Source organism: Pseudorca crassidens, chromosome 2, assembly GCF_039906515.1.
Source record: "Pseudorca crassidens isolate mPseCra1 chromosome 2, mPseCra1.hap1, whole genome shotgun sequence".
NCBI lineage: Eukaryota > Metazoa > Chordata > Mammalia > Artiodactyla > Delphinidae > Pseudorca > Pseudorca crassidens.
This window is the reverse complement of record NC_090297.1, coordinates 24,563,713-24,576,424: the sequence shown is the minus strand read 5'-3', so window position 1 is coordinate 24,576,424 and position 12,712 is coordinate 24,563,713. Positions and strand designations below refer to the sequence as shown.

The following is a 12,712-nucleotide window of genomic DNA, read 5'->3' as shown; positions in this document are numbered from 1 at the left end:
CCTATATTTTGTGGTAAAGTAATGCTTGGCCCAGAGGCAGATTAAGAAGGCATACTAATTTTCCCAGGCAGTTGACTCTTTAATAACTATTTCTTTGCTGTTCACAATTTGATTTTCTGGGAGCGCTGCCTTGTTTTGTTTTGCAGGTCTGGGACCTGCGCCAAAATAAGCTGACCTACACGATGAGAGGCCATGCAGATTCAGTGACTGGCCTGAGTTTAAGCTCTGAAGGCTCTTACCTCTTGTCCAATGCAATGGACAATACAGGTAACTTTGGAAAGGAAAGCTCTCCCAGTGCCCAGTCACTGTAGACCCTAAAGAAAGTGGGCATTAGAAACTAGAAATGTGTGCTGGGTAAATGAGGGTCCAAGGAAAGAGTCCAGGATGGCTTGCAGGTGTGCACCAGGACAATTAGGAAAACAGGTTGTAATAGAAAAAACTTTAGGCCCAGAGGGCTGGGTGCGCGGGAAGGCAGCCTGGCCTCCACGCCACATGCCACCATGTCGATGCTTTGCCGCCTCGGCGTTGTGAGGCAGATGTCTCTTCTTTGCCTGTGACAAATAGGTTTTAGAAAAAGTTGCCTATGATGACCCTGAACTTGCACCTTTATGAGACTCAGCAGAAGAGAAGTCCAAACCCATCAGCCGTTGCCCGATTCACTACAAAGAGGACCTGCCTTTTGATATTGTAGAGCTCATGGAGGAGATAGAAAAGAAGACAGGATTTTTAACAAATGTATTTAAGTGTTGTGTCACCGGCCATTGGAATTCAGAGCCTTCTTTGCTTACTACAGTGCCATCTGTAACAAGGAAACAGGCCAGCTCAGCAAAGCTGACAAGGAACTCATCATTGTGGTAACCAGCCTGGCTGACAGGTGCTCTTATAGCGTGGTTGTCCACAGTGCCCGGTACAGGGTCTTCTCAGAGAACCCAGTGCTCTCTGACCAGGTCTGTGTGAACTGGAGAAAGTCTGACCTCCCTGCCCAGGAAAAGGCAATGCTGGAATTTGCTCTTGCTATTTTCCTGAGCTGATGACATAACAGATGACCATTTCAAAAAGCTCGAGGTGCATGTCTTCAACCAAGAAAATGCCTGGGATATAGCTGCAATTTCAGCCTTTTTATGCCATGTCCAGCCACCTTGCTCATTTTGTCAGTCTTGTTCCCAACAAAGAATTTTATCTGATGGGCCGAAACAATGATGTCAAAGACATCAGGAGTGAACCTGCTGCTCCCAAAGTATAAAAGCCTGAACAGAAAGACCAATGTTTACATGTCCAGCATACTGCATTATAAGACACCAGTTGGGAAGTAATTTTTTTAAATGTTTAGTCAGTGGATAGGGAAGAAAGTAAATAAATTTGTTCCCTGCCTGCTTGGTGAGATAGATCCTAAGGGACATGTGATATCTGGGCCTAGGGGAAACCTTTTACTTTTTTACTTCTGTTGTGATCAGGGACAAAGGAGTTCAGAGGATGCTTTAGGCATTTCTGATGAACTGATATCTCTGAATTTCAGCAGTTGAAGTTGAACATTTTTTAGCTTTTAAAAATAGTGTTACGTAGAAATTGGTCTGTATAGACTGTAGTTTGAAATCAGTTCCTTGTTAACACGGTGGTATATAAAGACTCTGAAAGGCAGTGGGTAAATAGAAGCAGGCACCATGTTGTTCTTTCTTTAGTGCCTTCCCCATTAACCTCCAGTGATTTTTGTTTAAATCATCGTCATCTCAGTAGAATTTTAGTCCTTATGTAGTTTATTCTTATTTTAGGTTTTAGTAAAAATTATTTGGAACAAGAAAGTGCTCATATTTTAAGCAGAAGCGTAAGAAAAAACCGACCCTGACATTACTAAGCGACTCGTTCTGCGTGTCACAACCACCACTGCCTTATGTGTGCGGCTGTCTTAACTTTGCAGGAGTCATTTTCATTATCTAACTGATAGAGGTACATGCAAACCTACAAAATGCTTTTGTTTCCATATGACTTCTTTAGATTCTCTAAATTGCCAGTGAACAGTCAGTTTGGGGGCAATAGTGAGTTAATTTTGAATTGCCTGAACTGTGAAACCTGATTATCTTGAGACAGCACAACTCTTGCTGCAGAGCTTGTGTTTTTCTGTTGGAACTATATCTTAAATACCTTGGAATATGTAACCTTTTAAAATTGACTTTTGAGGGGAGGAGGCAGGGGCATAAAAAAGAAAAGAAAAAAAAATAAAAGGAAGAAAAGGAAAAAACTTTAGAAGAGATGGTCAAGAGGCCAGGATTCTAGTCCCCAATCTGCCATCTAATCCCTGAGCAACTTTGCACATAGCATTTGTCCTCTCTGGGCATCAGTTTCTATACTGATAATATAAGAGACCTGGACTTTACTTTTAAGGCCCATTTCAGCTCTGGTATGTTATGAATCCAAGGCTATGGATTCAAGCGGTGTACAAAAAACTAATAGTGATTAGTTTACTGAGGAAGATGAGTCTGGAGATCCATCCAAGGCAGTTCTCAAGCATTTTCAAAGAGTACCAAGCTCAGATGATCAGTAGACCTATTGATATCTCAGTTGTGCTCTTTCTGCCAGTCTATCTTCCCTTCCCTATGTGACAAGAGGTCCTCATTAAAACACCTCAATATTCTGGATTTACACAGACACTTGTCCTTTCTTTGCTTATTTTTGAATTGTTGGATGGGAGGGTGGGTTTACTATAGCAAAAAAGAAAGATGACCTGTTGGATTATATGCTTAATATTGGGAGAGTTTGGAACTGCCCCTCTGATAGATGAAAATGTTTTCACTGACATTTTGTAATGAAAACTGTGCCTAGCACTCAATGGGTGCTCAATTAATACTTGAATGAATGAACATCCTTACCTTCTGACTGTATTCTCAGTTGAATAGCAAACTTTCATGCATAGCCTCACCTTTTTATACCTGTTTGACTTCAAGGATTGTTGTTTTTTCACAGTCAAATAAAATGACATCACTCAAATTCCACTGTAGGTTTAGCTTTAGTTAACAATGGCTGTGGCCACTGCTTACTGTGGGTGTTTATATCCTATTTCAATAGATTTGCCATTGTCTAATTCTTGCTTTGTTCATAGTAAGGAAAGATGAGATTCTTAGCTTTAGTTAACAATGGCTGTGGCCACTGCTTACTGTGGGTGTTTATATCCTATTTCAATAGATTTGCCATTGTCTAATTCTAGCTTTGTGCATAGTAAGGAAAGATGAGATTCCCTAAATGGTTATTAAAATAAAAATAAGAATCTCTTGTTATAGCTATACAATAAAATAACAAATTTTTTGTTTATTTTTATTGTTTTGTTTATTACTGCCAATCTTTTAGAGCTCTTTCACATGTATCATTTTATTTGACCCTTAAAATATTCTTATTTTTTAAAAAAGAGCAAGTGGTATTCTCGTTTTATAAAGGCGACCAAAACACAAAGAACCTCACTATTTTCCTGATATCCCCCATATATACAGCAGAGCTAGAATTGGAATCAAAGTTCACTTTTTCTAATTCTTGGTAGTTTGGTAGTTGTCAGTTTCTCCTATGAGCAAAATTAGAAAAGGTTAGTCCTGAGTTTGATTTTTATAGATTGATTGTCACAGTAGTCAGTGGTATTTAGATTGTCATATTGAAACTTTGCTAGGTGTGACTCTTGGGGTTGGCAGAGGAATCATTTGCAGAATGTTTTGTTGAAATCAGTATCACACCCAACTACTTTCTGTTGCAGATCCCCAGCAATGTGTTTGACATTTTCCCTTCCTACCTTCTCAGTTTTCCTCTGTGTCCTTAGTCCCTGTTAATAGAACTTGGATGCATTTCGTTCCCATTAGAAAAATAAAAAAGCCTTGTCAGGTAGCAGTGTATCATGTTGGTCTTTCTCCACCCAGGAAACAGCATCTATCATTGACATGATACTGATTTCAGCTGGGTTCTCAGGAGGCCCCTGGCTGATAGCTGTTTTGCTTTGTTTGTTTGAATTTGCAGTGCGGGTCTGGGATGTCCGGCCATTTGCTCCCAAAGAAAGGTGTGTGAAGATATTTCAAGGAAATGTGCACAACTTTGAAAAGGTGAGTTCTTCATGGCAGAGGAGTTTTACTGTCCATTTGATTCAAAGAAACATTTAGGATGGTGCTAAGGATAAGGAACAACAGCTCTACTGAGAAGGGGCTGCATTCTAGTAACACTGTTCTGCATCAAAACTGTTCTTGCCAGAAATAAAACTAACAGAAGCATAGGCAAGAAGGCAATCACATAGATAGATAGTGATGGGGCCCCCCTCAAATTTAGGACTTCGGGCTTCAACAAGACACTCCTATCTTTTTAATTCCTTGGGAACTTTGACCCTCATAGATCAGTGTTCCATATGGGACTCAGATTCCCATGGCTATTACCCAGATGGCCTCCCTCACCCTCCCAGTGACCAGCTATTAGAGCCCTGAGAATACATCCCTTCCCTCAGTAAGCACCACAGGCCAAGTTCTGAGAGACAGAAATTTTTTCTAAACTCTCAAATCCCAGGTCAGCTCTTCAAAAAAGCTTTTCCTCCAGATAGTTTGTTAATATAGACTAATATTTTTCTTTTGAGAACCCATTAAAATTCATTTTCACTTTATAAATCAAATTTTATCTTTTGTTAGAATTGGTTTTATTTTTATTTTCCTATAATATAAACAAAAAATTTAATGAGGATCAAGATAAAGGAGCAAGGGGAGCCTCCATGTGTAGGCAGAATAAAATTTTGTTGCCAGGTCCACTCTTAATTTAGTGTAAATTAAGCAGTTTCTACAGCTGGTTTTTATATGGTTTGAAATATATCAAATTAGGCTGTCTTGGGCCACAGAATATAAGATAATTATTGATTATATGCTGAGGAGAATAATTAAAACTCTATTTAAGAGGGGGAATCCCCTGGCGGTCTAGTGGTTAGGACTCCATGTCTCCACTGTAGGGGCACAGGTTCGATCCCTGGTCGGGGAACTAAGATCCCACAAGCCGTCTGGCACAGCCAAGAAAAAACTCAGGAAATTTAAAGTCTCTTAGTGATGCTGTAGTCTAATAAAGAGGGGTTTGGGGCATTATTATATTCATTGGATTCCTGCTTATTCATCATTATAGAATCTTCTGAGATGTTCTTGGTCACCTGATGGAAGCAAGATAGCAGCTGGCTCAGCCGACAGGTAAGGATTACTGGGCATGAGGTAAAGAATGATGTAGCCGTGCAGGTATCTTCTCATGTTTAATACATTAAGTGCAGATACTGAGCTATAGCAGACAGAGTTATAGCTGTACTCAGAGATGAAGTCATGTGCGGTCTGAAGAGTTTAAGGATCATGTGAACAAACACATCATTTCTGCCCTCTCTGGATACATTTTACACCTGGAGTGTGAACAGTTTCTTTGGTTATTGGATTCCCTTTGCCATCAAAGTAAAATTCAAACTCCTAATCTGGCTCCAGTTTCCCTCATGAGATTCTTCTGCCGTGCTTCAGTTCATTCAGATACATATTGTGTACTCCTCCCCCACCATCACCACAATGCTTCACTCACATGGAACTTTCCCTGTTCTTACATCCCTTATGCCTCCAGGCTTCTCTCTTATATCTCCTCTTCTCCATTATCCAAACTCCTATCTCTCTCCAGTAATCACCTATGTTATATCTATAAACTTTCCTGGCTCTCTCCTTCCCTTACCTCTCAAGTATTACTAATTGCTCTTTGTTCTGGCTTGTAGTCACACTGTATACATCTAACCTTTATTAACGTTTATTACATCTTACAGTAAGACAAACATAGTGGGGCACCCCTACTAAATTATATGCTCCTAGAGGTCAGGAAATGAGTCTTACTCATCTCTGAATGAGTAAGCAGCTAGTGAATATTACATGAATAAATTCCTAGCTCAAGGATGGTAGTCAAATTTTGCCCTGCATATCAACTCATCTATTGGTAATGGCTGCCTATGTTGGGGATGATTCAGAGCTGGGTCTGGGTTCAATGGGAAAAGTGTCAAGATTGCTAAGTGAGGGGTATGGCAGCATGTGGGCTAGGTATTTTCCAACCCTGAGCTGAATTAAGAGACTGTGAAGCTTTAACTATCAATTTAAACTGCCTGAGGAATTAGGTGATGAATGAGAAACAGAAGGGAGAGAATTCTTCATTCCGATGCTGTTGTATTTGACATGTCTGTGGTGACCTATAATTGGGAGTCAGAGGTTGAGTAGGGGTGTTCAAGTGCCTAGGGCTGCAAATGTGGAATGGTAAAGAATGATGAGGCCCTCTGATGGCAGACTCTAGGTTTAGCTCCCAATGGGAGGTGTCTTAACCCTTTTTAGCTTAACCCCATCTTTCTCCCCCCCTTAGAGATTTTCCTGCTACCTGACTAAAACAGGCACCATCCTATAAGCATGAAGCCTTTCCTAGGCTAGCTTGGGCTTTCAGCATGTGCCAGAGTTTTCTCCTATTTGGGGCTCTAGCACAAGCATAAAGAAACCTCACTTTGGTCTGTCCCACCCTTTCTGACTTGTGAACAATGCTGGACATACCTGAAGATTCCAGAGTCCACTTTTTTTCCCTGGCATGTTTAATGCCAGGAAAAATGGACAAGTATTTGAGTATTTTATGGGGGGAAAAGGGCACAGGTAAAACCATGCCACATTGCTGGTTTGAGTCCTGGTGGTTTAGCAAGCTGCCCTGAAGAGGGAATCTAAGGGATTTTCAGTTGCTAGGTTTCTAAAGACCTTGAAAAACAGGCCCACAGCCTAAGATGTCTTACATTCTGACAGAGTAAGAACCATTCTAAGTATTTTTACATGATTTTCAGCAGAGATATATCTTTCCTATGTAATTAAGCTTTTAAATGATATCTGCCTAGCTTTTCTTCTGAGCAGTTTGTTTCTGACATTGGTCCTTTCTAACTTTCAGTGTCCTCTCTTCCCTCTTTCCCTCCCCACTGTTCCTTTAAACCTTACATGTGGAAGCATGGCTCTGGTCTAGGAAGAGCCTGTATGTCTACCTGCTGAGGGTTGGCCACATTTCACCGGCCACCTCACCAATTAGCCCCAAGTCAACAAGCAGCGCTGTTACGTAAGGAGCCTGGTTCCTCCCAAATGTTGCCATGCCAGAGTAAGGAGAGGATAAGGAACCCCTCTAAATTTAGCATCTAATCGGCAGCCATGCAGAGTGAGGCCTCAAAGTAAACCCTTGGAGCGCTGGGGTTTTGCTGGCTTTTATGTGCCTGGAAAATGTATTGTTCCTTCTCAGAAAACTGCTTTTCAGCTTGGCCTGAATTTGGCAAATTTCTCCTCCCTACTTGCAATTCACCTACCTCCTCATGTTCAGATTTGAAACCCTTCAACAGTTCCTATCAAGGACTACGAGAAGAGTGGTCAGTCTCTCTGTTGTGAGTGATTTATTCATATTCAGCCTGTTGATTTCATGTGATTCTGTTTTGCTCGTTTATTTATTCATCATAACAATAGCTATCATTAATTCTCTGTGCCAGGCACTTTGCATACATTATTTCATTATTTCTCTCAACAAAGCTGTGAGATCAACATTGTCTCCATCATTACTCCATCATTTGACTAAGGAAAGAGAAGCTCAGAGAAGTTGAATGAATGTCTAAGGTTATTTAACTATTAAATAGTTGCATTGAGACTTGAACCCAGAACTTATACACTTTTTCAGTAGGCCACATAGCTGTAGATGGATTAATGAGGACAGTTATGGCAAGAAAGAAGACACTGAGGAAAATATGAGCATGAGAGCCAGGGAGTCTGTAGACAGATGGGGTTCCTTCTCTTCCACCTTGCATGGAACTTTTATTTAGTTCCTACAGAGCCTAGCCCTTGTGAGCTGAACAGTGTAATTAATAAGCTCTTGTTTGTTTGCATTTTAGACCAAAAGTGTAATGTTGTTCAGAAGTAGGTATTTTATAATCAAGTGCTGATGAGTGTACCCTTTTAGGTGTTGATTGAACAAAACAAATACGTAAATAATTGGTATAACCTGTTTGAAAACAACCAGCCTTTTAAATTTACCAACAGATTGTCTTTGCATGGTCATATGAAGATAATATCTATTTATTTTACCTTCAGTTTAAAATGACCCAAGCAAGGCTGAGGGTCAAAGGAACTTCTTTTGGCAGGGGTGGGGGAGAATGGAGGATGGCAAGGGACACAAGGTATTTGAGGGTGGTAAGAGAAAGAATACCAGAATATATTAAGAGTTCTCATTTTAATTCTGCCACTGAGCCACTAATGAACTGTGTAACCTTGGAAAAGTCACTGTACCTTAGTTTTCTTTTCTGTAAAATGAGTTTAGACTAGCTGGTTTCTGTTGGCCCCTTCCCATGCTAGAATTCAGTTTTCTTTCTGTCCATGAATTCAATGCAAGATTTGGATCAAGTGTATGTTTGGGTTTTGTTTATATCGCAGAAATGTCCTGTCCCGCCTCTGGGCTCTGTGATTTGAATACAGTACGAAGAAATTCAGGTGGATCTACAGCCTAGTCTCGCAACCTGCCATGAGTTGGGTTACCTTTAAGATATTCCTAGGTGCATATGAAGTTAACTACACCCTAATTATATTGGGTGCTCTTTAAAGAAGATTTCTGTGTGGGATCTGTAGGAAAAACGTTTGTCTTTCTTCTCCATGATCTTTCCTATTTCAGAAGCTTGTGTTTGAAAATACCAGTAATGCTGATATTTTTAGCTATTCCTATTTTTTCACTTAGTTGCTCAAGAGCAGGATCCATGCCTTATTTAAAATCTATATTCCTAGTTTCTAAACGTCAGAGCACAGTTCAATAAATAAGGATTGAATAAATAAAGGGTTGCTTCCATTTCCCTGAAAAAGCCATGCTTCTCCTCTATCCTCAGTTCTGGGAGGCCTTAGCCTTGCTCTTCATGATACCTTGCAGGTTTGTGTATGTGTGGGATACCACAAGCAGGAGGATCTTGTATAAGCTACCCGGCCACGCTGGCTCCATCAATGAAGTGGCTTTCCACCCCGACGAACCCATCAGTAAGTCTGTCCTGACTGTGGGGAAAGGGAAAGTGAGGGAATCTCCCTAAAGAGCCCTAAGAATACAGAGGCAGAGGTGGGCATCTGTTTTATGTGAATTTCCTTTTAAACAGTCTTTATGGGTATCGTTGACAGTCTCACCATTGTTCTAAGTGGTGAGGGTAAGAGCAATGATCCATTTTCTTAACCTCAAAGCGGGGTTGGTTAGTCTGTTTATTTCTAGTTCTTTTGAGTTTACTTGCTTCAGGTCTATGATTCAGTGATGTAGTTGGATAAAACAATGATGTTTCGGGGCTTCCCTGGTGGCGCAGTGGTTGAGAGTCCGCCTGCTGATGCAGGGGACATGGGTTCGTGCCCCGGTCCGGGAAGATCCCACACGCCGCAGAGCGGCTGAGCCTGCGTGTCCGGAGCCTGTGCTCCGCAGCAGGAGAGACCACAACAGTGAGAGGCCCGCGTACCGCAAAAAAAAAAAAAAAAAAAAATGATGTTTCTTAATGTTCAGATATAAATTTCAACTTAACATTTTATTGGCTAGCTAAACTAGATAATGAGCTTTGAATTTAAGGAGAAAACGTAACTTTCTCCAAGCGGACGCACGTTTACAAAATGACTGACAAAAACATTGATTCTTCTCTTCTATAATGACTGAGAAGGTCTTTTTCTTAAGGTTTGAGTGACAAGGGACATCAGGATTTAGACCCTGATAATGTATTTCCCATAGCACAGTCCACCCTCATGGTTTTGAGAGGACTTGGATTGAAAAGTCAGACTATACTGTAGTTTCCTGTGAATGGTGTTTAAGAGGAGAGGAACTTAAGCTAAATCCAATTGCTCTTTTATACCAAAATTGCCTCTTAACGTAAGAGCCCTTGAGCACCAGGTCTCCTTTAGCCTTCATTATTTCCAGTTATCTTCTCTGTTGTTTGCACCTCAGTTCTCTCAGCATCCAGTGACAAGAGACTATATATGGGAGAGATTCAGTGAAGATATGGAATGGAAGACTCCACAAGGCTGCTTGACCCTGAGACCTCAGACAGCATAAGTGGCATCAAATGATGCCCAGCGAGCATCCTCCCTTCAGATGAAGATCATTACTAGCAAGAAACAAGGAGGAGGTGGCCATATTCCAGCAACCACAAGTATCCCAGTATCCTATTTCATCAGGATCATTAAGGCAACCTTACAGTGGCCTCTTAAAAACCACCTGCCAGATTTCAGGGATTGACTTTTTTTTTTCCTTTTTTTTTTTTTTTTTTAAGTAAGGTTTCCTCAAAGGGACACACATTGGTTGGTGCATAGTCTCCTGTTTCCTAATTTAGGCTGAAGACAGGGAATGTGACCGAAATTTATTCGTTGGGGATTTTTTTTTTTTAACTCAATAACTTGTATGATATTTTCTTTCTTTGTTTCTCTGACTCATTTTGTATTAAAAGCCAAATTGATGCCTTTTTACAAGAGCCATGTGGATTGGATTTATTGCTGTCTTTTCTTTGAGGCTTGACCACTGTAAATCTTAGCAGAGCATGATATGGCCAGGGGATACATACAGTCCATTTAAACTTCCAAGAAGCTGAACATAGTCTGTGTCTACTCTGCCTCCTGCCAAAAGCACTTTTCTGAGCAGCAATCCCTACCCTCTGGTTTCCTAAAGTGGGCAGATTTGGGGCATTCTCAGCTGGTAGCAATAGCATTGGCTGGAATGCTGTATCAAACTCAACTCAAAAAGAATATGAGAAAGTTTTGGTGCTGCTGGGCCATGACATTGTCTAAGACTTTTTTTTATCATTGTGCTTGTCTTTCTTAAACTGACAGGCATTAAGAAATGCTATTAGTTGCCTTCTACCCCCACGACAGGTACTGTCTCTGGCTTGCGGGGTGACTCTGCCCGGCACACAGATCAGCACTGATGAATGTCATCTGGCACTGGGGAGCGCAGTGTGTCTTTTCTGAATCTCCTACCTCAACACAGAGGTCTTCACACCTCCAACCTGTTCTGAACGTGTTTGGTTTTATACTTTTAGCTCACAAACCGAATCACCTACTTAAGTTATAAAAGAAAGAGGATAGTTTTAAGTGAGCACATGTCCAAGATTTAACTCATTAATGAAGGAACCAGCAGGGTGATAAACCTGTCAAACCAATTACTTTTAGTACAGTGAATAAAGTATAAAGTTTATTCACTTTACACTGGAAATGGAAAGCACTTTATTGTTCCTGGGAGTTAAGGAAGTTTCACAGATTGATTATGCTTAGATTGGGACTTAGAGAATGAGTAGGACTTTGCCAGTAGGCAAAAAACATGTGCATTCTAACAAACAGCAGGCACAAGCTTGAAAGCTTGGTGTGTTTTCATGAACCAAAAGAACTTCAGCATGGTTAGTGATGGGGCCAAATTAAGTAGGAGCCAAGTGCTGGAGAGCTTGTACTATAATTTATCTTACAGGTTGAGGTTTCCTAAAGTGTATTCCACAGAACACTGTTTCCCAGGTGTCTTAGGTACTTTGGGCATAAAGATCCCATGCTCGCATAAGTTCAGGAAAGACTGGGTTAAATAAAGGGAAATAGCATTCCTTTACTGCAGGAACGCTTAGAACCTTTACTAAGTAGAGTGAGATCTTCAAAAGGAATGGTGACTCAGATTTCAGACCTAAGCAATAATTATAGATATGGTTATGCCTTTAACCAGAAGAGACTTGGCCAAAGATAGTTTGCAAGCCACTTTTCACACCTCTATCACAATCACAGTTCACTCCCTAATCCCTTATAAATACCCGGGCTACATACCTCACAATTAGTCCAGTCCCTTCCACACACCCTCATCTTTCTTGGCTTGGGGTAAAACAAGGCTTGAACTTTGACGCTGCACTTTTAAAAGCCTACCAATCCCTTGAGAAGTTGGCAATGATTGGGAAGAACCAAGGTCCTGGAGGCTGCAAGGGCTTTCCTCTAACCTCAGCCTCTTCACTCCTCCCAAGTGCCTTCTTCGAAGGCTGGGTAGAAACCCATTAGCAGGAAATAGCAGCACCACTTAGAATTTGTAGGGAATAGAGGCCCTAGCCTGGGGGATAAAGATTTGAGTATAAAACATCCCTAGAGGGTGCAAATCGTATTCTCACTTTGGGAGAGATAGATTGCTCCCGAATGAGTAATGCCATCTCTGGTTTTCAGTTAATTTCCCTTTATGACTTCCAGTCTCTAGCACTTAATACCATTGGCACTTAAAGAGCCAAATCTTTTTTTCACTGGGTGGTTAAGTTTTGTGAGCTGAACTGTCAGGGAGGTGGATTTGGACAGGGCAGAGCTCTTAACAGAGTTGCTTCTTCACAGCAAAACTACAGAGTAATTTGTTTCTCCTGATAGACCTGAAGTCTGCTGCTGGTTAACATCTCAAGGTGTGGATGGGAAATAGAGGTAAGAGAGAGAGCTCTGAACAATTTGGGGCTGCAGGCATTTGAGCCTTAGGGGAAGGCCATTTGAGTTAGGACAGGATTTCTTCCAAGAGATTTTAGAGCTTGACAGCTGTGTCCCAGGACGGAAGGAGGGGCCAGACTTAAAAGACAGCTACTATTCCTGTGGAACCAAATAAAGCCAAGTCTGACCTCTGAGCCTGCCCTCTGCCCTCTGGTCAATTGTCTCTATACCCCAGACACATAATGATCCTTCGAAAAACCCCTGAGTGGGCG

The 12,712-nt window shown here is 41.1% G+C and overlaps 1 protein-coding gene across 3 annotated transcripts in view; it reads left to right on the top strand.

Annotated features, from left to right (window-relative positions):
* Positions 1-10,486, top strand: part of SNRNP40 (small nuclear ribonucleoprotein U5 subunit 40) — a 37,477-nt gene extending 26,991 nt beyond the window's left edge. Inside the window, exons 6-10 of one of the 3 annotated variants that reach the window (XM_067725206.1) lie at positions 147-267; positions 3,991-4,073; positions 5,122-5,183; positions 8,926-9,029; positions 9,964-10,486. In XM_067725206.1, coding sequence (XP_067581307.1) covers positions 147-267; positions 3,991-4,073; positions 5,122-5,183; positions 8,926-9,029; positions 9,964-10,013 — 420 coding nt within the window. In that variant the 3' untranslated portion in view covers positions 10,014-10,486. Of the gene's footprint in view, positions 1-146; positions 268-3,990; positions 4,074-5,121; positions 5,184-8,884; positions 9,030-9,963 lie in introns of those variants that run through there. The other 2 variants (XM_067725207.1, XM_067725208.1) reach the window with 2 other exon arrangements.
* The last annotated feature ends 2,226 nt before the right edge of the window (positions 10,487-12,712 follow it).